At 45.2% G+C, this 24,916-nt stretch overlaps 1 protein-coding gene and 1 non-coding gene across 8 annotated transcripts; both read left to right on the top strand.

Annotated features, from left to right (window-relative positions):
- The first annotated feature begins 128 nt into the window (after window positions 1-128).
- On the top strand, window positions 129-23,514 carry AFMID (arylformamidase). Of its 7 annotated transcripts, none has more exons than XM_043905362.1 (12): window positions 129-259; window positions 2,367-2,457; window positions 3,443-3,495; window positions 14,484-14,588; window positions 14,670-14,718; window positions 16,013-16,098; window positions 16,176-16,266; window positions 16,453-16,550; window positions 16,846-16,924; window positions 17,034-17,175; window positions 17,394-17,498; window positions 21,617-23,514. In XM_043905362.1, the coding sequence occupies exons 2-12, from the start codon at window positions 2,396-2,398 to the stop codon at window positions 21,647-21,649; spliced, it is 903 nt and encodes a 300-aa protein (XP_043761297.1). In that variant the 5' UTR covers window positions 129-259; window positions 2,367-2,395; the 3' UTR covers window positions 21,650-23,514. The 7 variants fall into 7 exon arrangements, with proteins under 7 accessions (XP_043761297.1, XP_043761294.1, XP_043761293.1 ...); XM_043905359.1 differs by having other exon boundaries at window positions 14,480-14,588; window positions 16,194-16,266; XM_043905358.1 differs by having other exon boundaries at window positions 14,480-14,588.
- On the top strand, window positions 12,993-13,054 carry LOC122695852. Its single transcript, XR_006341595.1, has one exon. It is a non-coding gene; the product is annotated as a U7 small nuclear RNA (small nuclear RNA).
- Window positions 23,515-24,916: the final 1,402 nt, after the last annotated feature.

Raw genomic sequence — 24,916 nt, 5'->3', positions numbered from 1 at the left:
CACCGCGCGGCCGCGGGACTGGAGGGAGATTTGGCTTCAGCCCGCCCCCTCGTGGGAGGGACCAGAAACGCGCGTACCAGGCTCTGTCCTGGGAGAGGTGGGCGTGGCTCCTCTGGGGCGGGGGCTGCTTTGAGCCCCGCCCACCTGGTATAAAAAGGCGAGGGGCGCGCGCGTGCGCGTCTGATGGTGCAAAGCGGGAATGGACGTCTTGGGCGGAAATCACAGGCACGAGGCTCCCTGGAAGAGGATGTCTAAAGAGGTAGGAGGATCACAGGGAGAGAGGCTGGGGCTGAGGAGTGTTGCTCAGACATTAGATGAGAGTTGAGAGAAAAGTTCAGAATCATTCCTGTGGAGGCTGCTGGTACTGTGTAACAGGTCCCCAAAGCTTTAGCACTGTGATTTATTTTACTTCTCTCCACAGATAGGCTTTTGCTAGCCTGATTTTAAGGGTAGAATACGGAAGCCCTGGCTATGTTAATATTTATAAACCCAGAGGTGGTTGGGGCCGAAGTTCTTAACCTTAGTCTGAGGTTATGCAATGTGCAGAGAATGTGCCAGACCTGAAGGAAGCAGAAAGGTTGGTTTTACTGCAGGATGGTCGTGAGAGTTAGAAACCCCATGTGTGGGGCACAGTTCTTGAGGCGCTAGCCTTCTGTGTTGCCCCTTTGCCTGGCAAAGAAATAAAGCCAGTCTTCTCTCTCCTCCATTAAAAAAAAAAAAAAAGAAACCACATATGCAAAGCACTCGTTATGATTATCATTCAGTTATAATTTCCTGACTAGCTTTCCTACATTTGAAGCAGCAGTTCTTTCTCAGGTCATGGACATATCTAAGAATGTGATGAGTTATAGATACTGCCCCCAAGAAACTCCATCCTCTGTGTGTGCGCATGTGTGTCTATCTCTCTCTTGTCTTTCCCTTTCTGACACAAACTCCTACAATATGAGAGCACTCTCAGAAACCCATTGCATTACCATTCTTATAGGTAAATAATAGCAATAAAGATGGCAACCCACTCCAGTACTCTTGTCTGGAAAATCCCATGGACGGAGGAGCCTGGTAGGCTACAGTCCGTGGGGTCTCGAAGAGCCGGACACAACTGAGCAACTTAACTTTCACTTCACTTTCCTGCATTGGAGAAGGAAATGGCAACCCACTCCAGTACTCTTGCCTGGAGAATCCCAGGGACAGAGGAGCCTGGTGGGCTGCTGCCCATGGGGTCGCACAGAGTCGGACACGACTGAAGCGACTTAGCAGCAGCAGCAGCAGCAGCAATAAAGATGATGGTAGCAGTCACAGAGTGTGCCAGGCATGGCTGCAAACATCCTGTGGGCACAGATGGTACAGATCCAAAGACCACTGGCCAAGAACCCTGTTCAGGGGGACGAGGAGGAAACCCACATCTGAATGGTCAGCTTTTCTTCATGTACGTGCCTTATAGCTTTCAGCCTCACCAGGTGTAAAGCCTAACCAGGCTGAAAGCTGTAGGATATGTACATGAAGTGAAGTGCTATTGTTTTGCTCATTATACAGATGACAGGACTGACTGTAAGAAAGTTGCCCAGGTTAAAAGAGCCTGCAAGTGTTGGAGTTTGGATGGCACTCAGCCCATCTGAGTATAGAACCTAAGACCTTTCCATGACACCACCCTGTCTTCAAATTTCCCAGTCCAGCCTTCTCCCATTTTTGTTTGTTTTATTTGTTTTACGGTTGTTGTGTGTCTGAGCGCTTTCTCCAAAACCTGGTTCCTTATTACTTTCTGAAGTCTGAACGTCTAGCTTGACATCCAAGACCCTCCACCCTCCAGCCCCCCTTCCTCTGTGTTTCAGCAATTGAGGCTGGTCAACATTTCCAATCGTCTGACCTTTGATTCCTTGCTCTTCACCTCTGGGCCACTGATTGTGCTGTGACCTTCAGTCAGATTTATGTCCTGTCAGGGAAGATCAGCTTCACATCACTTTCTCTGCATCGACCACCCTAGCTCTCTGGCTTCCTGTGATCTTAGCTGCTGTAGAAGTGGTGCCTATGGTGGCATTCACTGGGACACCTTTGTGCGTCCTCATTTCCCTTTAAGACTGTCCCGCTGCTTAAAGGCAAGGCCACTGCCCTCACTGCAAGTGTCTGACAGCACTTGCAATCTTGTTTCTGTTGTATCTGAAACATCTCCTTAATTAGTGGGGGGAGAATGGGGCCTGGGTTGCCAGGCTGGAGGCTGGAGGAGCTTGAAGGAAGCTGAGGGCATCTTGAGAGATATCAGGGAAGGGGCTTCTCCAGGCAGAGAGGAGCATCCAGGCACATGGAGGGGCGGGGGCAGGGTCTGCGTGGAGGTCAGAGGTCTTACGGAACATTGTATCTGTGTCTCACAGGAGCTGGATAACCAGTACTCCCCCAGCAGATGGGTCGTCCGACTGGGAGCAGAGGAGGCCATGAGGACCTATTCACAGATAGGAAGCGAAGGTACTGGGGGATCTCTCTGTGGCCGCTTTGGGTGGACTTTAGCATGTGGCAGTGGTTCAAGATGCTGGGGTAGGGAGGAGGAGCCTCATAGCCCAGCCTCTCTGGACAGTTCCCAAAGTCCAGGCATCTCATCTGCTCCGGGAGCCCTGGCTGCAGGACCGCCAAGGGGAGGGAGTCTCAGAGACTGTGCTCCACATCCCTGCCTGATCAGCCAGCCAGCCAGCTATGCCCAGGCCTTAAGGCTACAGTGGCCCAGGGGAGTAGAGTGAAAAAAGGAAGGTGTCCCACTCAGCTGCTGAAAGTGGAATGTTGTTGCTATTTACCAAATCAAAGAAGCTTTTTTTTTTTTTTTAATGAAATCAAGGCTTGGGAATCTGTAAGCTAGTAAAGTCTCAAGGTTGATTCCCATCCCAGTCCTGGGTCTCCTGAGTGTGTGCTGCCACCTTTTGAGCTGGGTCGGGCAGGCAGTTTCCACAGGGAATGTGTGGGTGAGGAAGCAGCCAGCCCCTCCTGCAAGTTGGAAAATTGGAGGTTGGCAAATGCACTTAGTTCCAGCAGGCCAGATGGAGCTCTACCCTGAGATGTAGGGAGAGCTGGAGGGAGAGGCTAGTAGGGGTTTATTCCAGCACATTTCAGCACCTTCCCTGTCCTCATAGAGCTGGAGCTGTGTCCTTGGCTATTCACAGTTTCCTACCATGCTTAGCTCTACACCAAATATGTCTCTATAGACTCAGTATATATTTGAGTGTGCAGTGATGCCTACGTGAGCAGGTAGCAAACCTGTTTGTCTACTGTAATTGTCTTGAGGGAAAAAAGAGCTGACCCGGTAGAGAAAGGGAGTCTCTCATAAGAAGCAAGGGCTAAGAAGAGACTCTGAGACTCCAGAGTAAGCCCTCAGAGAATGTGTTTAGCCATGCCTCCTGAGAAGCCCTGTGGACAGCTTTACATTCACATCCCACCTCCCTTCCTGTTTTCGATGCTCCAGCCGGCATCTGCGCCATTTCATTGGTGAAGAAGGGGAGTGTGATGATGGGCCAGGTGAGTGAGCAGAGCCATGCATGCACAGGGTTTGAGCCTGTCTCTATTGGAAATGTTGACATTTTGTTCATCATCAACTTTTTTGGCATAAATTCTGATTTTAAAAAATACTGCATTTATATATTATCTGTCTTTGTATTGGTCAGCTCCGGTTGCATAACAAAATGCCATGGGCTGGGTGGCTTAAACAATAGGAATCTCTTTCTCCCAGTGCTGGAGGCTGAGCAGTCCAAGGTCAAGGTGCCAGCTGATTTGGTTCCCTGGTGAGGGTCTCTTCTTGGCTTGCAGATAGATCTCTTCCCCTTGCATCCTCACATGTCAGAAAGAAGAGAAAGAAATGCTCACCTGTCTTCTTATAAGGCCACTAATCCCACCACAAGGGCTGCATCCTCATGACCTCACCTAAACCTAATTACCTCCCAAAGGCACCACCACATTGTTGTCGTTGTTAGTTGCTAACTCTTTGCGACTCTTTGGACTGTAGCCCGCCAGGCTCTTCTATCCATGGGATTTCCCAGGCAAGAATACTGGAGTGGGTTGCCATGCCCTCCTCCAGGGGATCTTCCCAACCCAGGGATGGAACCCACGTCTCCCACACTGCAGGCAGATTCTTTACCATCTGAGCTACCAGGGAAGCCCATCTGCTACCTTGCTGCTGCTGCTGCTGCTAAGTCACTTCAGTCATGTCTGACTCTGTGCGACCCCATAGACGGCAGCCCACCAGGCTCCCCCATCCCTGGGATTCTCCAGGCAAGAACACTGGAGTGGGTTGCCATTTCCTTCTCCAAAGCATTAAAGTGAAAAGTGAAAGTGAAAGTGAAGTCGTGTCCGACTCTTCGTGACCCCATGGACTGCAGCCTACCAGGCTCCTCCGTCCATGGGATTTTCCAGGCAAGACTACTGGAGTGGGGTGCCATTGCCTTCTCTGTTACCTTAGTCCCTCCTAAATCCACCTAGTCATTAGGCTGGCCATCTGAGTTTGCAAATTGTCATTATCCAGAGGAAAACAAAAAATCCCCATAGCTTTATGACAAAAAATGGCTTTGCAACTTGTAGCTGGATGGGTATTGAAATTAGGGTCCTGCCCTCCCATGGATTATCTTGCTGATAATTACATTTCAAAGAGATAGCCCCCAAGGATTCCCCTGGAAGTCCAGTGATTAAGACTTCATCCTCCAGTTCAGGGGGTGCATGTTTGATCCCTGGTCAGGGAGCCCACATGCCTCACAGTCAAAAAACAAAAACAGAAAACAGAAACAGTATTGTAAAAAATTCAGTAAAAAACTTTAAAAATGGTCCACATCAATAAAAACCCAAAGAACTCCCAGGTCTTTGAGAAAAACATTTCTAAGTTGTAAAACTGGCAAGAGACTCATTTAGCTTTAAAAAATATCTACATGCATTCCCAAAGGGGTAGAGAAAGGATTTATGATGATGTCTCCTAAAAATAAATTCTCCTAGAAAAGGGAGGGAGGTAAACTCTTTTTTCCTTTTTTGCACCAGGAAGAAGGACATTGTTTTTCTTTTGATCTACTCCATCCTAACATCTTCCACCAGTAACTTGCGGTGTGCACTGTTCTCTTCCAATGAGTAGGTCATATTTATTCTCCCCCAAGACCTGGCCTCTCCCAGGCTAGGCACCTGGGGACGCCTAGGTGAACACGGGCAGAGGGAAGTTGGAAGAACTGTGTCCTCTACCAGTAGCTATTAAATTTGTTTAATAAGACTGTCAGTAAAAATGTTTTTAGAAGTCGTGGCAACGGAAAGAGATTACTGGGAGATGCAGAACAGCAGGGTCTATTCAGCCCCGGTGCGGGCTTAGGGGAATTGCCTCCAGGGTCTGAGCGCCCCGGCTTTGTTCTGGGTATCTTTTATATGGCGTGGGCTTCCGGGTCCTAGTGACTTTCCAGCCTACGCAGTTTGGTTGAAGCCGTAAGCAGGCCGGTTCACAGAAGCAGAGGTGGTGAGCATCAGTAAGCAGGCCACTTTACAGAAGTGGAAGCGGTGAGCATAGCAGTAAATTTCAGTTCAGTTCAGTCGCTCAGTCGTGTCTGACTGTTTGCGACCCCACGGACTGCAGCATGCCAGGCCTCCCTGTCCATCACCAACTCCCGGAGTTTACTCAAACTCATGTCCATTGAGTCCGTGATGCCATCCAACCATCTCATCCTCTGTTGTACCCTTCTCCCGCCTTCAATCTTTCCCAGCATCAGGGTCTTTTCAGATGAGTTGCAGTAAACTTAAGCAACTATTTTAGTTTCTTCTTCTTCTTTTTTTTTTCCTCTTCAAAAATACATTGTACAAGAAACTAAATAAGGTGTGTGTGTAACCAGGCTGGGGGCACATTTCCAAACTCCCTGTCCCTCAAGCCACGCCTCGCCCTAGGAGAGCCAATCACCAGCGATGTGGGTGGGGGCCTCGTGATTGACAGCTTCTGCGACTGACAGCCTCTCCGAGGGATCCTCCTACCTCTTAAGGCTGAGTTGGCCCTTTTTCCTTTCCACCAGATAAAACCAAAGGAAAACGACAAAGGCACACAAAATACAGGGCCACTTTTGTTTAACTGTGATAGGATACACATAACTTAAAATGTACCATTTTAACCATTTAATTTAATTTAATTTTTTTTTTTTTTTCACTTTAACCATTTTACAGTGTACAAGTCAGCAGCATTCAGTACCTTCACAATGTTGTACCACCATCTCCTCTGTCTGGTTCCAAAACATTTTTCATCACCCTGAAAGGACACCTCCCTACGCATTAGGCAGGCCCCGGCTTCATTCCTATTTATGGACGAATAATTTTCCGTTGTGTGGATGGACCGCGTTTTGTTTATCCATTCATCCCGCTGTTGGACATTTGGGCTGTTTCCCCCTTTTGGCGATTGTGAAAAGTGTGGCTGTGAACATTCATGTACAAGTTGTTTGAAAGCCCAAATTTCTTAGCCCTAATTTCAATAGACGCGGCCATTCTACCAAACTGCCTATATTAATATATAAATGTTTACCTGCACATTTTACTTAGTTCGTCATGGACCAGTAGCAAACACTATGGGGCACCCAGTGTTCACAGACCACATTGTAATAGCCCTGCCCTGCACTATCTGAGGCTGGCCATTTTTAGGCAACCGTTGTTTTCTGATTACAAAAGGAGCATTTGCTTACTGAAAAGGATTTTGGAAAATAAAACCATCAATAATTCTGCCACCCGTTGTTCACATTGTAATGTGGTTTCTTCTAGCCTCTTTTTATTTTCTCCTGGAAGAAAGCCTTCTGTTTTAATAGTGTGCAATCCTGGTTTGTTGTGGGGTTTTTTTATGGTGTTTTTTTGGCTGAGCGGCTTGGCTTGCAGGATCTTAGTTACCTGATCAAGAATTGAACTTAGGGCCATGGCAGTGAAATCTCCCAAGTCCTAACCAGTGGACCACAAGGTAGCTCCCTGCAATCTCTTTTTTTTTTTTTTGATAGTATGAACAGTGTTAAAAATTCTTTCTAGGAGAAGGAAATGGCAACCCACTCCAGTATTCTTGCCTGGAAAAGTCCATGGACAAAGGAGCCTGGCGGGCTGCAGTCCATGGGGTTACATGACTGAGCATGGGTGCATGAGGATGGAGGGAGATGGGTTGGTAGCAATAAAGTGGTAGAACTAAAAAAAATAAAAATAAATAAAAAATAAAAATTCTTTCTAGAAGAGAGAAAATACTATGTGTAAAATAGACAAGTAACAAGGATATATTGTTGTACAGCAGAGGGAAATATAGCCATTATTTTGTAATAACTTTATAGAGTATAATCTATAAAATGTTGAATCACTATGTCACACACATGAAACTAATGTAATGTAATATTATAAGTCAGCAATATAGTTCAATTAAAAAATTCTAACCCCAAATAATTGAAAATAAGTACTCAAATACCTGTACACCCATGTTCACAGCAGCATTATTCACAATTGCCAAAAGGTAGGAAAAGTTCAAATTCATCCACAGATGAATGGATAAACAAAGTGTGATATGTCCATGCAATGGAATTATTTTGGGCACAAAAAAGGAATGAACTACTGATACATACTAGAACATGGATGGACCCTGAAAACACAGTGCTCATTGAAAGAAGCCAGGCACAAAAGGTCACATTTATATGTATGATTATTATTTATATGTATGATTCCATTTATGTGAAACATCCAGAACAGGGTAATCTGTAGAGACAGAAAACTGTGATTACAGGGGGTGCTTAATGGATTTCCTTCTGAGATGAAAAAAAATGTTTTGTTGTTGTTATTTAGTCGCTAAGTCATGTCTGAATCTTTGTGACCCCATGGACTGTAGCCCACCAGGCTCCTCCATCCATGGGATTTCCCAGGCAAAAATACTGGAGAGGGTTGCCATGCTCTCCTTCAGGGGATCTTCCCCACTCAGGGATCGGGCTTGCATCTCCTGTTGGCAGGCAGATTCTTTTACCACTGAGCCACCAGGGAAGCTTGCATCTCCTGTTGGCAGGCAGATTCTTTTACCACTGAGCCACCAGGGAAGCCCTGAAAATAATGCTTAGAAACTAGATAGAGGTGATGGTTGCAAAACATTGTGAATGTGCTAAATGCCACTGAATTGTTTACTATTTATTTTTTTTAATGACACCATCAATTTTGACTTGTTCCCTTTAAAATGGTTGGGACTTCCCTGGCAGTCCAGTGGTTAAGACTACAAGCTTCCGCTGCAGGGACCTCAGTTTGATCCTTGGTCGGGGAACTAAGATCCCACATGTGGAGAATCAGAAGGAAAGTCGCTTTTTCTCTGACTTTGGTTGTCACAGATTGGGCTAGGAACGAAACATGACTGAACCCCAGAAACCCCCCTACCCCACAACCTCCCAGAGCTTCTCCAGCTTGTCCACTTGTCCTGGCAGATACTCCCTCCCTATTTGTATTCACAGACTTAAAAATCCTGTATTCAACTAGTCATCCCTCCCTCCCACCCACCCCAGCCCCCAGAAGCGACTGATCTCTTTTCACTGTTTCCATTGTTTTACTTCTCCCAGAATAGTTGGAATCACACAGTGTGTAGTCTTTTCAGATCTGGCTCACTTTTATAGAACGTGTTGCTACCTGACATTTATAACTGCTTGTCCCCTCTTTAAGGGGTAAGCCACATATGATGGGGATATTTTTTTTTCCTATTTTATCACTGCAAAATTCCAAAATGGGCACAAGATCGCTGCTTATATAAATATTTGTTTGCTAAGTGAATTAAAAGACTGGGAAGGAATAGTTCTGAAGCTAGATGAGGGGACTTCCCTGATGGTCGTGTGGTTAAGGCGCCATGCTTCCAACGCAGGGGGCGCAGGTTCAATCCCTGGTCAGGGAACAAAGATCTCACATACTGTGTGACTGCTGCTGCTGCTAAGTCACGTCAGTTGTGTCCAATTCTGTGTGATCCCATAGACGGCAGCCCACCAGGCTCCCGTCCCTGGGATTCTCCAGGCAAGAACGCTGGAGTGGGCTGCCGTTTCCTTCTCCAGTGCATGAAAGTGTGACTAGCCCCCCCCGCAAAAAAAAAAGAGTGTACAGAAAATAAATAAATTAAAATAGAGCATAACTTAAAAAAAAAAAAAAGGAGCCTGGTGGACCCTAACCGCTTCTTAAATTGCTCCCACAGCACCTGATAAACCCTTGATCTTCAGCTTTCTGACACCATCTGATGGGTCTCCCTGCCCCATGCCTGCATTAGTCTCTAGGGATTCTGGCCCCTGCTCCTCCTAATTGCTCTCACACAATGCTCAGTTGGGTCCGGGGACCTGCAGTTTCTCTCTGTCAGAGCTGTGACACTTTGGACTGTGAGCAACGGAAACTGAATTTTTGCTTTCTCAAAAAAGGAAGTTTGTAATTGGGTTTGTCCTGGGGCGTCCTGTTGAAGCCCCACTGTGTCCCTGCCTGTAGATGCAGACCTGGAGGGCTGGCAGTATTCAGGCTCTGGGGGAGACAGTGAGTCACCCTAGTCTCTGTCCCTGCACCCAGCTGCCTGCCATCAACCCATCACGCCACCTCCTGGAGAGAGGCAGTTTCTCTGTGTCAGGCTCAGTTGGGTTTTTTAATATCAGAGGGAGACTTTTTTTTATGGGTGACAACAAATCTTGACAGCTGCTTGGTTTTAATTGCTCTTCAACTTAGAGCATACGTCTCATTATCTTTTTCTTCATTTTGGCGCAACATAAATCTCGTGGGTCCACGTGTACTTCCAGAACTCTTGTTTTAATTAAATTGTTCCCCTTTGCTGAGCCTGCGGTATGGGGAGCTTGTCCAGAACAAACACCTTCACACTTGGAGGGAGGGTGGTTGGCAGACCTCTCAGGGAAGGTGACCAGGGGAGCTCTGGGGCCTTTGGGAGGGAGTGTGGGGCTGTCATGGATGAAGAATTCATGTGCTGAAGGGACTTCCCTGGAGGTCCAGTGGTTAAGACTCCAAGCTTCCACTGAAGGGGCATGGGTTCGACTCCTGGTTGGGGAACTAAGATACGCCGCACAGCACAGCCAAAAAAAGAAAAGGAGAAAAAACTGTCTTCCATTAGAATAATTACTTGGGACTTCCCTGGTGGTCAAATGTTTGAGAATCTGCCTTCCAATGCAGGCAACGCAGGTTCACTGCCTGGTCGGAGAACTAAGGTCCCATGTGCCAAGGAGCAACTAAGCCTGAGTGCTGCAACTGAGACCTGATGCAGCCAAGTAAATAAACAAATATTTTAAAAATAATAATAATTATTATTAAAAAACTCACATGTTGAAGTCCTAGCTCCTAGTGGGGCTTTTATTTTTTTTTACTATTTACTAGCTGATCTCTCTGTTCCATATTCCTATCTATCAAAGGGGGATAGGTCTACTATCATATAGTCATCAGAAGGAGTCAGGAGCTAATTCTTTTTTTTTTTTTTTTTACTTGGGGCTGTGTTTAGAGAGGGGGACCTCTAAGGAAGGAAAAAGTTAAATGAGGTCAGAAGGGTGGAGTCCCGATCCAGTAGGATTGTTTGAACAGACACAGAGGGTTCGTCTCCCTAGAGAGAGGGAGAGCTGCTCCCAAACCCAAAGAGGCCACGGGAGTCCCCAGCCAGAAGGCCCTCTACCATTCTGGGGAGGACCCTCGCCAGACACCTCCCCTGCCAGCACCTTGATCCTCCCTTCTAGGGTCCAGAACTTCGAGAAATAAATGTCTTGTCATCGAAGCCCTTGGGTGCATGTATGGCATTTCGTTAGGGCAGCCCCAGCAACTGACAGGAACCTCAGATCAACCTCAGCTCAACGGGATGTGATGCAAGTTACACCTGGCCCACACCTGCGGGGCTTCAGGGAGCCCTGGTGAGAGTGGGGGAGAGGAGAGAGGGATCCAGGGTGGTCTCAGTGGGGGCAGGGAGAAAATTCAGGATTCGGGATAAACAGAGAGGGAGCCAAGAGACTTACCTGATGATCTGGTGAGGTTTGCTTTGGCCTAAAAACTGGCACGACCGGTTAAATAAATTAAGGTGCAGCCATAGGACGGAATAGCAAATTACCTGTTTATTGAGAAAGAAAAGAATGAGGAAGCTGTCTATGTACTGATTAGGAAAGCTCTCCAAGAAATATTAAGTGAAACAGACAGAAATACATTTCATATGCTGCCATTTGGATTTAGGGGAGAGAGATTCCATATCCATATTAATAATGACAGTCACCTTGTCCAGTATTTCATGGAAATGGCTGCTGCATATTTTTATAAGCAGATTGTTTCTTCAAAAGAAAAAGTAACGGCCTCTCACTTAATGCTCAGATAGCTCATGGCTTTCGCAGGTACCTACCCGTCAACTTTTCAACATAGTTTACAAAATATGATGGCATTCTTAAAAGACATCAAGTTAGGGCTTCCCTGGTGGTTCAGTGATTAAGAATCCGCCTCGCTCTTCCCCTTCGGCACCCATTTAAGATCCTAATCTCACCATGGGTTGCTGCCCCACGGTGTTACCCATATTGTCAGAATAAACTGAACCCAAAGTCTGACTTCTGCCAAGGTGTCCCTGATGCTAAGATCTGCATCTTTGGCCTGGAGCAGAAGAAAGCAAAAGCGGATGGGTTCCCACTGTGTGGCCACACGGTGTCAGACGAGTGTCAGCAACTCTCCTCCAAAGCCCTGGAGGCGGCCTGTGTTTGTGCCAACAAGTCCATGGTGAAAAACAGTGGCAAAGATGGTTTTCACATCCGAGTGGGGCTTCACCCCTTCCATGTCATCTGCATCAACAAGATGTGTCCAACCTCACCAAGCTGCAGAACAAGGAGCATTGACTGAGGCCCTGCGCAGGGCCAAGTTCAAGTTCCCTGGCCACCAGAGGTGGGAATTTGCCAAGTTTAATTCAGATAAATTTGAAAACATGGAAGTTTTCAACAGTTCATGTTCATGAACTGTACATGTTTCAACAGTAACAGTTCATGCCAGATGGCTGTGGGGTCAAAGACATCCCTAATGGTGTTCCCTTGGACAAATGGTGGGCCCTGCACCCATGAGAGGCTTGGCACTGTCTCTTCTTTACTCATGTCCACCGATAAATCCTACTTTGGTGTCAAAGCAAACAAACAAAAAAGAATCTGCCTTGCAATGCAGGGGACACTGGTTCGATCCCTGGTCCTGGAACATCCCTTATGCCATGAAGCAACTAAGCCCAGGGGCCAGAACTACTGAGGCCACACACTGAGACTGCTGAAGCCCTTGCGCCTAAAGCCTGTGGTCTGCAGCAAGAGAAGCCCATGGCAAGGGCCCATGCACCACAGTGAAGGATCTAGAGATCCCTGCCGCATCTAGAGAAAGCCTGTGTGCAGCAGTGAAGACCAGCACAGCCAAAAATAAAATAAAAAATATTTTAAAAAATACATTTCAAATTGTTATCATAAATGCAATGCCAAATAAATAAATAAAAATAAATATTAAAAAAAAATATCACTAAAAAATAACATAAAAATAAAAGCTTTATTGTCTTTGCTCTCATATTTAAAGCTGTAGTCCATCTGGAACTGATCTGATGTGGTATGAGATAAGGGTCAAAAAACTTTTTTTCCTATTCAATTGACCCAACACTGTGTATTGAAATATTTATTCATTGCATATCTTGTGGGATCTTAGTTCCAGACTAGGGATTGAACTCGAGCTGTCGGCAGTGAAACCATGGAGTCTTAACCATTGGACTGCTGGGGAATTCCCCACACAATTTTCTTTTAAGTGGTTTTCATGTACCAGGTTCTGTTGTACAGAGGTGGGCAAAGCAAAGCCCTTGTTTTCGCAGAGCTTATGGTCTAGTGAGGGTGGCAGTAAATAAAAATACATATGAAGGATGGATGAATGCTGAGGTCAAAAATAAAGGAGAGAAAGGGGATATACCATAATGTATTTGGTCAGTTTTCTGTTGTAGGTCCCTTGGGCTGTGTCCAAAATGTTTTGCATTAGTGTGAGCATCTTTAAAGCAAGTCTTTAAAAATACTTCTGATTAGTGTTACAGCTCTTTTAGAATTTGTCTAGCAGGTTTTCCGGTTCGCACCGGAAAGCCCCCCAAAAAAAAAAAATACTTCTGATTATTTCCTTATAATAATGGATGGACAAGGTCTTATGCACCAAGGAATATGATTTTCTTGGGCTTTGCTACATATTTCCAAGTTGCCTCACAGGAAGAACTTACCAGTTTACACTCCCCCGGTGCCCAGTGGTGATGGGAGCTGAGCTGCCTGGGTTTCAGTGATGGAAGTGGGGCCTTTGGGGGACATTGAAAGTCCATGAACGTAGAGAGTCCCTTCCTCTTCCTGAAAGTGGGGTCCAGCTGCCTGCTTGCCTCTCAAAAGCCAATAAAGAGGTCAGATTGGTGGAAGTGAAAATTTGCTTTATTTTGAATGCCAGCAACTCAGCAGGCGAGGGCGAGGCAGATACCTGTTCAAATGCTGACTTGCCCCCTGAGCTTTTATAGACAGAGGGAGGGAGCTACAGGCAGAAGCAACACAGTCAGCTCTGACAGTCATCTTGAAATTGGTCACCAGTGGTCTGACCAGCATCATCTTGATTGTTTTAGGTATAGTTAATCTTCAGTTCCACAGTCGGTTTGTTTCCATTTCTCTGAGGCCAGTTCTCAGAATTGTGGCAGATTGCATCGTGGCTATAGTCTAGTCATCCTGTAGTTAACTTTTTCCATGTGGTGGGGGCTTTATCTATAAGACAGCTCACAGGATATGGCTCAGAATATAATCAATAGCCCTTGAGAAGGAACTAAAAGTCCTTGCCTATGTTTTATGACATTATTATTATTATTTGGTCTCCTTTGACTGTTTTCCTTTGTTTCTGCATTTTCTCACTTCTCTGATTAAACTTATTCTTTGGCTAATGTTCCACAGACAGAAGGCAGGCAGAGGTCAGGGGGACAAGGACCATAGGGTCCTGCTCTGTTTCACTCCCACCTCTATGCCTTCGCCTTTGATATTTAATTTATTTACCGTCCCTTTCCTCCTTTCTCTTAAGCCCAGTCCTAAGCCAATTTTCACATCACTCTGACCTCTGCCATCATGGCACTCAATTATATATTCATAGTGTTTTATAATCTATTTGTTTCCAGTGATTTTGTATCTTAGTTTCTAGAAGATTATTTTTTCAAATACTTGGAAAAGTTTATACTTCTGGAGCATGTAGCCAAGGGTAGCACACATAATAAACAGGTAATACAGTAGAGATAGAAATGGTGCCGGTCAAGTGCCAGCTCACCAGAGACAGACATCAGAGATAGTACTGCCTCCACTCAGATGGGCCAATCTGATGTCTTTTTAACTATGCATCCGGGAAAATGCTTCAGACCCCGGGCCCAATTACCATGTGAACTTGGGGAAGCACTGACCGCTGAAGCTAGCTGGTTGACTCTAAAGGGCTTTCAGCAAAATAATAATAGAAAGTGGTGCTGCCTGAAGTTGTACTGACAGTGACTTGTCCGTTTCTGGAGATAGTCACCAAGAGGGCCCGGGCCACCGGGAGGAGCCTGATTGATGTCCCCTACGGAGAGGGCGAAGGAGAGAAATTGGACATCTACCTTCCCGAGGCAGTATCTGAAGGTAACTGGGGGCTGGTGGTTGCCCTTGGATCTCTTCTGGGAGCCCTGCCTGCGCCCACACGCCCTTTGTTTTGTCCTACAGCCATGCCTTTCCTGGTGTTTTTTCATGGAGGATACTGGCAGAGCGGAAGGTGAGTCAGGGAATGTGGATGAATGGGGAAAAGGGGAGAGTCATCTTTGCCTGGCCTCCTCCTTTCCTGGGACCACTGCAACAACTTACTACAAACGTGGGGGCTTCCTACAACAGAAATGTCTTCTCTCACAGTTCTGGAGGCCAAGAGTCTGAAATCAAGGTGTGGGCAGGGCCGCGCTCCCTCTGAAGGCTCCAGCTTCTGGGGGCTCTGTGCTTTTCTCACCTTGTGGCTGCATCACTTTAAACTCAGTTTTCATCTTCACGTGATCTTTGTATGTCTGCATCTCCCTCCTTCCTCTCATTTCTGTTGCAACATCACCGGTTATTGGGTTTGGGCTCATCCTAAATCCAGGATGACCCCATCTCAAGAGTCTGAATTATGTCTGCATAGTGTGTGTGCTCGGTCACTGCAGTCATATCTGATTCTTTGCGATCCTATGGACTGTAGCCCGCCAGGCTCCTCTGTCCGTGGGGTTCTCCAGGCAAGAATACTGAAGTGGGATGCCATGCCCTTCCCCAGGGGATCTTCCTGACCCAGGAATTGAACCCCCATCTCCTGAGTCTCCTGCATTGCAGGTGGAGTCTTTACTCACTGAACCACCTGGGAAGCCCATATCTGCATAGACCCTATTGCAAATAAGGTCACATTTACAGGTACCAGGGTTTAGGATTTGGACATGTCTTTTGAGGAAGGACACTGTTGAACCCACTATATTCAGTGAAAAGCATGTTCAGTCTACTCTCCAATCATGGAAAACCACAGTGACTAACCATCCCATTTTGCTCAGAACTGAGTGGTTTCCCAGGGCTTGGGGCCTTTAGCGGTAAAAAAAGAGGGAGTCCCAGGCAAGCTGGGATTGGCCCCAGTGGGTACCCTAAGATAAGCAGAGAGGTATTTGGGGCCTTCACGGACACTATTGTTCCCTAGGATCATACTAACGAGTTGCTGGTTATAGGATCTACTGCCCTTCGACCATAGCAATTTAACGCTCCATTTATTGCATTTTTACCCTTTGCCTTGTGAAGCTCCCTGCATGTCTGATCTCCTTCAGTTCTCAAAAACAGCATCCTAGGAGAAAGAACATAATTATCTCTATTTTACAGAGGAAGAAACTGGGCTTAGAGGTTAAATGCAGTCTCTAGGGCGCCACATGTGATGTGGTAAGGACAGAGCTCACTTCTTCCCTTACCGCACGGGGTCAGAGAGGGCCAGGGCGCTGGGTGGACCAGACGCCGAAGCAGCCTAGTGGCCAAGTGGCCTCCAGTTGTTAAGTCTTTGTCTCCTTCTGCAGTAAAGACACGTCAGCCTTCATGGTCAGCCCACTGACATCACAGGGAGTGGCCGTGGTGATAGTGGCTTATGACATTGCTCCCAAAGGTAATGAGGGTGGTCTTACAGGTACAAGGGCCATTGGGATTTGGAGGGGAGAGAGCCCCTGATGGAGCCTGACTCAGCTCCTGTCCTCTGCACAGGCACCCTGGACCAGATGGTAGACCAGGTGACCCAGAGCATCGTTTTTGTCCAGAAGCGGTATCCAGGCAACCAGTGGGTATCACTGCAAATTTTCCTTTTATCAGACTGGGTGGGAGGACAGTGGATTCATCTCCTTGGATGCAGCCCAGCCATTCCCTCTGGCTTTGGAGCAGAAGGCAAATGGGGACCCCTCGATACTGGCCTGTTGTTTTGGTTACACTGAAGTCAAACTCTGCTCTCCGCTCTGACCCACTGAAGGGGAATCTACCTGTGTGGACACTCTGCTGGGGCCCAGCTCGCTGCCATGATGCTCCTGGCCAACTGGATCAAGCATGGAGTCACGCCCAACCTCAAAGGTTTCCACGGGGAGTGAGTCTGACTAGGCAGCCTTCACCCTACCCTGATGGGCCTAAGGGTCTATACCAGTTGCTTGAAATCTCAACAGCTGTGAGCCGCTTGACCTGGGGGCTTTGGGCGCAGGGAGCAGGGCCTGCTTTGCTGCTTCTCTGCCCTTTCCCTTGTCTTGCCCCTCTGGCCCTGGAGGCAGGTTGGCCCCATATTGCCCCATCCGGTGCTTACAAGAGGCCCAGTCTGGGTGGGGCGTTGGCCCCACCTGCAGCCTGGCTCAGTGACTGTTCTTTACCTTCACAGGCTTCTTCCTGCTGAGCGGGGTCTACGACCTGGAGCCCATCATGCACACCTCTGAGAATGCCCCCCTCCTCCCGACCCTGTAAGTCACTTGTCCCCTCATCCCCCTCAGCTGGCCTGCAGCCAGTGAGGAGGGCCAGGGCTGCAGCAGAGGCTTTCCTCTGTCCTGACCACACCTCCCCCCACACCAGGGAGGATGCTCAGAGGAACAGCCCGCTATGGCACCTGGAGACGGCCCCCACCCAGCCCGCGGATCCAGCCTGCCGCATCCTGGTGATTGTCGGCCAGCACGACAGCCCAGAATTCCGCCGACAGTCCAGGGAGTTTCATCAGGTGCCCCAGGCGCCCCTCTTGGCTCGAGGTTGAGGGTCGTGCAAACTTACTATCTTTGTTTATTTCACCCAAACGGACCCTGTGATACCAGTCATTTCTTCAGTAAATACTTAGTGAGCACCTGGTACACGCCAGGCAGGTGCGAGAGCCCTTCTCCACCTCCACCCGCCCTCCCCCAACGAACCTCATGTTTCCTTTCCCTCATTTCTCTTACACAGACGTTGTGCCAAGGAGGGTGGAAAGCCTCCTTTGCAGAGCTCCACGATGTGGACCACTTTGAAATCCTTTGGAATCTAACCCAGGAGGACTATGTGCTCACCCAGGTAGCGTGCATCCCTTCACTGTGGACAGAATGTGTCTTGGCATAGCCCCTACACTTGAGGCGAGGTGGGCAGACAGAGGGTACAGAGAGTCCCCTCGCTGGCTCCTTGGCATCCTGGCATCCAGGGCACCTGATGATAAGGATCGAGGGCCACTCTTGCTTCCTGAACTTCACTCCCTCTGAAACAGCCCCAGGTGATCTGCAGAGGCTGGTCCTGGGGACACCAATGGGATGTGCATGGGGACAGGCGGGTATGAGAAAGTATTAGCCTGCTTGTATGTGAGCACAGATGCAATGCCAGCTCCATGGGGATAGGTTGGATGGATTTGACCGCATGAATGTTTAGTACAAATTTAATGTGGTGAATTCTTTTAAAAGTCTAAATAATAATTTTTATAATAATAAAAAAAGGTCTAAGGACAAAAGGAACCCTTCTACACTGTTGATGGAATGTAAATTGGTGCAGCCACTGTGGAGAACCGCATGGAGGTTCCTTAAAAAACTAAAATTAGAATTACCATATGATCCAGCAATCCAACAATTCCACTCCTGATTTATGTCCAGGAGTGGAATTTTTGTTTTGTCCAGAAAAGACAAAACTCTAATTCGAAAAGATACATGCACCCCAGTGTTCATAGCAGCACTATTTATAATAGCCTAAGTGTCTACCCATAGATGAATGGATAAAGAAGACGTGTTTTATACAAACACACTCAAACACCGGAATTTTACTCAGCCATAAAAAGAATGATATAATGCCTTTTGCAGCAGTATGAATGGACCTAGAGATTATTATACTAAGTGATGTCAAAGACACATATCATATGATTTCACTTGTATGTGGAAGCTTAAAAAACAATACAGGTGAACTTATTTACAAGACCAAAATAACTCACAGACAAGAAAGCAAAGTTACAGTTACCAAAAGGGAAGGAGGGGGATAAATTAGGAATTTGGAATTAACAGACATGTAAAATAAACAGCAAGGACCTACTACTGTATAGTAGAGGGTACTATAGCAGAGGGAACTATATTCAGTATTTTGTAATAACCTATAATGGAAAAGAACTTTAAAAAGAGTATATATATATAACTTAATCACTTTGCTGTATACTGAAACATTGTAAATCAACTATACCTCAATTTAAAAAATTATTTACAAAAAATCAAAGGATAGATTGGGGAAAATATTTTCCATGGACACAGAAAATACACAGTTACAACTTTCTCTTTTCTTTTTCTCGGCAAGTGGGTACCTGATTAGCTTTGCTTTTTTTTTTTTTTTAATGTTTACTTTTTCCCTCCAGTTTTATTGACATACAGAGCTGTATAAGTTTAAGGTGTACGGCTTAATGATTTGACTTACAAACATCATGAAATGAATCACGATAGTTTTAGTGAACATCTGCCATCTCGTAGTTACAAAAGAAAAGAAAAAGAAAATTTTTCCTTTGTGATGAGAATTCTTAGGATTTATTCTGTTAACAACTTTCATATATAACATACAGCAGCGTTAATTTATCACATTGTACATCATGTCCCTAGTGCTTATTTATCTTATAACTGAAAGTTTGTACCTTTCACCACCTTCCTCCAATTCCCCCTCCCCCCACCCCTGATTAGCTGCCAGCACAATAGGCCTTTTATAGCATTCAGGTTTTTGGTTTGGTTTGGCTGCTTCGGGATCTTAGTTCCCCGACCAGCGATTGAACCCTGGCCCTCCAAAGTGAAAGTCCAGAGTCCTAACCACTGGACTGCCAGAGAACTCCCTATAGCATTCAGTATTAATTCACATACTTAATATCCCTACCACACAAAGAGCACTTTCAAATCAGTTGCTGTTTAGTTGCCAGGTCATGTCCAACTCTTTCGCAACCCCTTAAACTGTAGCCCACCAGGCTTCTCTGTCCATGGGATTTCCCAGGCAAAAATACTGAAGTGGGTTGGCATTTTCTTCTGCAGGGGATCTTCCCTACCCAGGGATCGAACCCACGTCTCCTGCATTAGCAGGTGGATTCTTTACCACTGAGCCACCAGGGAAGTCCTTCAAATCAATAAAATAGTTCTTTTTTTTTTCACTGAAATTTAGGTGATTTGCAATAGTATGTGTAACATAGTGATTCGATATTTTTATATAGCTTATACTCCATTGAAAGTTATAAAATATTGGCTATATTCCATGCACTGTATAATATAACCTTGTAGCTTATTTATTTTATATATAGTAGTTTGTACCTCTTATTAAGTGTAATAAGAGCAGGTCTTATTTCTCTTTAAGAACAGAAATAAATAGAAAAATGGACAAAGAATAAGTGATAATTAAAAAATAAATATAGATGGCCAGTAGACAGGGTGGAAGATTAAAATGCACTGTTGATCATAGGGCTTCCCTTGTGGCTCAGCTGGTAAAGAATCCGCCTGCAAAGTGGGACACCTAGGTTCGATCCCTGGGTTGGGAAGATCCCCCAGAGAAGGGAAAGGCTACCCACTCCGTATTCTGGTCTGGAGAATTCCATGGACTGTATAGTCCATGGGGTTGCAGAGAAGTCGGACACAACTGACCGACTTTCACTTGCACTTCACATTGATCATAGAAATGTAACTGAAAATGAGTCCTCTCCCACCTCTCGATGGAAATGTTCTAGTATAATTATGTCCGGTGCTGATGAGGATGTGGTGAAGTGGGGGAGGCTTCCTTGGTCCTTCTGGTGGAAACACATGTCGACTTGATGTTCCTGGGGTACAGCTTGGCAAAATGGATGCGAGTCTACTGACCCAGTAATTCTGATGCTTAGAATTTGTTTTCAGGATAATCAGAGAAACACTGAAAGATAGTCTCTACAGCTTCATTAATGTTCAAAATTTGGAAACAACCTAAATATCTAATGAGGTTAAATTCTGATATAATCAGGTAATAGATTGAAGTTTGTGAGAATTACTTAGGATATGTTAAATTGATTCAAAAGTAAGAGCAAAAACACAAAAAATAACTAACCTAACGTCTCCCTAGTTTTATGATACATACACAGCCAGACCCTTAGAAGCATGTATATGCATCTGAAAAAACCATTTACCAGTGGTGTTGCAAGTGCCTTTAAAAAAAAATCCATTTCCATGTTTTCTACCATGAACATGTGTTACTTTTTTAAATGAATACTCCTTGTTTAATTAATTTATTTATTTGGCCATGCTATGTAGCATGTGGAATCTTAGTTCCCCAGCCAGGGATCGAAGCCCATGCTCCCTGCATTGGAAGCATGGAGTCTGAGCCACTGGACCACTATGGACGTCCCTTGTATTTCTTTTTTAACTGAGGAAAAAAACAAGCATTCATAAATGTGTGTACATGCATGCTCAGTTGAGTCTGACCAGGGGATCTTCCCAACCCAGGGATCCAAAATGCGTCGCCTGCATTGGCGAGCGGACTCTTTAACACTGAGTCACCTGGGCAGCCTTAGCCATAAATGACATCTGCTTTTAAAAAACCTAATAAATATTTTAGATTTGGGAAGCCATATGGTCTCTGACAAAACTACCCAACTCTTGCCATCGCTACTCAAAAGCTGCCTTGTGGGCTTCCCTAGTAGGGAATCTGCCTGCCAATGCAGGAGATGTAAGAGATCCAGGTTGGATCCCTGAGTTGGGAAGATCCCCTGGAGGAGGAAATGCCAACCCTCTCCTGTATTCTTGCCTGGAGAATCCCATGGACAGAGGAGCCTGGTGGGCTACAGTCCATGGGGTTGCAAAGAGTCAGACACAACTAAAGTGACTTAGCATACACATGCTCCAATAAAACTATTTATGGATGCAGAAATTTGAATGTTATGTAATTTTTACATGTCACAAAAAATATCCTTTGTTTGATTCTTTTCCCCAACTGTTAAAAAATGTCAAGCCATTCTCATCTCGTGGTTCATAGAGAAACAGGCAGCCAGCTGGAGGGAAGTATATGTTTGGTTCATGGAAACATTTCAAATGAGAGGTGGAAAGGAGCTCATTTAAGTTACATTTCTGTGACCACAAAGGCAGCCTGTTTCTTTAATCAAATTCCTTCCCAAGAGATCCTCCCAAGAGCCTCTCCAACTCCGGGGCTATTGTATTTTTTCCTTCCTGCTGCAGATTATCTTGAAAACAATCTTCCAGGAGTCCTAATGACACCTGAACCCTGCCGCCGCCGGCATGTATCCCGACTGGGAAGCTTCTCCGAGAGCCCCACTGCTTCCCTCTCCTGCTGGCCTCAGCTCTACCCAGCAGCGCCTCTGTTTGTTCACTCGCCCCCCGGCCAGAATCCATTCTTCTCGCTGCTCTGAACCTGAGTACAGATCTCCATGGCCCGCCCCCCGCCTGGATCGAGTGGGCTCCAGGGAAGGTCTGGCCCAGGTCCATGCTGGGTGTGTTGCCCAGAGCTGCCCCGCTGGCTGAGAAGGTGAAGCAAAAAGGACAACTCGCAACCAACACTAAGAGAAAGAGCTCCCTAAACCAGTCTTTGTTCCTTTTTTGTTTATTTTTTTGCCAAACCACACGGCCTGTGGGATCTCAGTCCCCAGACCAGGGATTAAACCACAACACCCCCTGCACTGGGAGTGTGCAATCTTAACCACTGGACTGCCCAGTGGTTAAGGGAAGTCCCTGCCCCCCCCCCCCTTTTTTTTTTGCTCCACTTTTTCATGTCTGCTCAGTCCTGGGCTCCACCTGACGTCTGGCTTCATCCCAGAAAGCCCTGGGATGTTATCCTCGGGACTAACACTTTGACCGGATTAGCCCTGGTGGCTCGGTGGTAAAGAATCTGCCTGCCAGTGCAGGAGGCATGGGTTTGATCCCTGATGCAGGAAGATCCCACATGCGGTGGAAAAGCTAAGCCCGTGAGCCACAGCTATTGAGCCTGTGCTCTGGAGCCCGGCAGCCACAGCTGCTGAGCTCACAGGCTACGACTACCGAAGCCTGCATGCCATAGAGCCTGTGCTCCACAAGAGTGGCCACTGCGCTGAGGCCCTCACGCCACAGCTGGAGGGTAGCCCCCACTTGCCACCACTGGAGAAGAGCCTGCACTGCCATGAAGACCCAGCAGAGCCAAAAATAAATAAGTAAAATAAAAACCCAAGTAAGCTACGAGGATTTGTTGTACAGCGCAGGGGAAATAGCTGATATAACAACTATATATGGAGTATAATGTTTAAAAATTGTAAATCAGTATGTTTGTATACATTGAAAGTTAATTTATGTAATAAATTAATATAAATAAATATATATAGAATATATATAATAAATAATTATCAGCCATGCCTCAATAAAATCTCAATAAATGGTTCTGATTAGAAAATATGTACATATGTGTGTATATGAGTAAGTGTGTGTGTGTGTGTGTTATAAAGAGAGAAAGGAAGAGAGTGAGAATGATAATACGTATCGGCAAAATGTAAACAATATCTGAGTAAAGGGTACATGATTATTCCTTGTACTATTATTGCAACTTTAAAATGATAAAAATAAAAGTCACCAAAAAGTGGAATTTCCCTGATGGTCCAGTGGCTAAGACTCCACACTCCCAGTGCAGGGGGCCCAGGTCTGATCCCCGGTCAGGGAACTAAATCCTACATGACTCAACTAAGAGATCCTACATGCCACAGCTAAGACCTGGTGCAACCAAATATATAAGTAAAATAAATAATTTTTAAAATTTAGATGTTAAAAAATGGACCCCAGACATAGGAGGTTGGTGACAATAATGTCAAAGGCGCAAAATGGTAGAAGCTGGTTTTGATCAAATTTGATACAGCCAAAAGCTGATCCATGAATTTGAACTTTTGTTACAAAATCCTACAGAAATTGTTAATGGATAAAGTTTCAGTTGCGGAAGATGAAAGAAAATGTTCTGGAGATGGATGGTGGTGATGGTTGCATAGCAAAGTGAATGTACTTAATGCCACTGAGCTGAACACTTAAAAATGGTTGAAATGGTGGTGATTGTTTTGTAATGAGTTAGAGCATTGAGTCAATATGGTGTGCAGCTGGAACAAACATACAGTTGTAGGTCAGTTATACTTCAATTTTAAAAAATGGCTAAAACAATTTTATATTATGTATAGTTTACCATATATAATTGTGTGTGTGTATATATATAATAGAATGATAGAAGGGAAAAAAATGCAGATATTCTAAATTCTTCCACTTAATTATACCCCTTTCAGTTGGCATAGAAATGAAAAGTAACCAAAATCCAAAATGTTGAGATTTCTCTGTATATACAATGTTATCACATATAGCAACTTTGCTATGTACATTTTATTCATGTTAAATATGTTACTCTTATTGTGATAAAAATACAAGTAATAATTTTTCTTAAAAACCTTATGGAAAAGACCTAAGCAGCTGAAGTTTTCAGTAAAATAAAATTTTTAAATGGAAAATAAGTTGGAACATGTTGGTGCCAAATAGAAAATGAATCACAGAAATACATTGACTTGATGGTGTTTGTCCAGAAGATGTATATTTTTATTTATTTTTAAAATTGTATATATATTTTTGGCTACACCACGCAGTTTATGGGATTTTAGTTTCTCAAACGGACTGAACCTGTGCTCTTGACAGTGAGAGTGCCAAGTCTTAGCCACTGAACTGCCAGGGAATTCTCTGTAAGATATATATTTTCAAACAGGTGCCATCAATATTGGTAGAACTCTGATTAAAATAGGCAGGATGAAAAAGGCAGGGTCAGCTCAGACAAGATTGCAAAGCAAACCGTGTCCCACTCTGATGACTGAGAGGGCAAGTTGGCTGTAATCAAAAACGTTGAAGGCACATACACACTGCCAGAAATCTTGCTTGCTGTTATTTATGCTCCAGGCATAGTTGGATGTGTGTGTGTCTGTTGGCTGTAGTATCAATACAATTCATAATAGCAAAAAAAAAAAAAAGAAAAAATGGAGCTACCCAATGGGAAACTGGTTGATTGGAATTAGGGTAGATCAGTAGACCATCTAATATACACCACGCAGATTTTATAGAATGTTAGATAGTTGCAATCTCTGGGTGCAGATAAAGCTGAGATGTGCTGTTACCTGAAAAGACAGGACACCAACAGATACATACACACACACACACCACCCCTAGAAGTATATATAGAAACTGCTGAAAAGTTTCCTTCTGCAAAGGTCTTGGGGGAGAGGAAGACTTCCTTCCTATTGCATGATTTTTGCTTTTACAGCATTGATGTGTCACTTTTAACAACAGAGGAAAAACATGTTCACAAAAGGTTTGGTGAGACTAGATGGCCATAAGGCAATATCTAGCACTGATGACTTACAATCTCAAAACTTTGTTGGATCATCACAGTGTCCACCAGGGTTGGCAATGAATAGTTGTTTTATAGTTTTAAATAGTTATTTAAAAATCCAGAGAGTTTACATAGAAAACTTGCCT

The sequence above is a fragment of the Cervus elaphus genome, chromosome 5 (genome assembly GCF_910594005.1).
Source record: "Cervus elaphus chromosome 5, mCerEla1.1, whole genome shotgun sequence".
Classification (NCBI taxonomy): domain Eukaryota; kingdom Metazoa; phylum Chordata; class Mammalia; order Artiodactyla; family Cervidae; genus Cervus; species Cervus elaphus.
This window is presented reverse-complemented; position numbering and strand designations above follow the sequence as displayed.

Coding starts and splice junctions, on each gene's coding strand:
- AFMID (XM_043905358.1), top strand. CDS start 200: ATGGACGTCTTGGGCGGAAATCACAGGCACGAGGCTCCCTGGAAGAGG. Junction 14,589..14,669: donor TCCCGAGGCAGTATCTGAAG/GTAACTGGGGGC, acceptor TTTGTCCTACAG/CCATGCCTTTCCTGGTGTTT. Junction 16,267..16,452: donor AAGCGGTATCCAGGCAACCA/GTGGGTATCACT, acceptor GACCCACTGAAG/GGGAATCTACCTGTGTGGAC.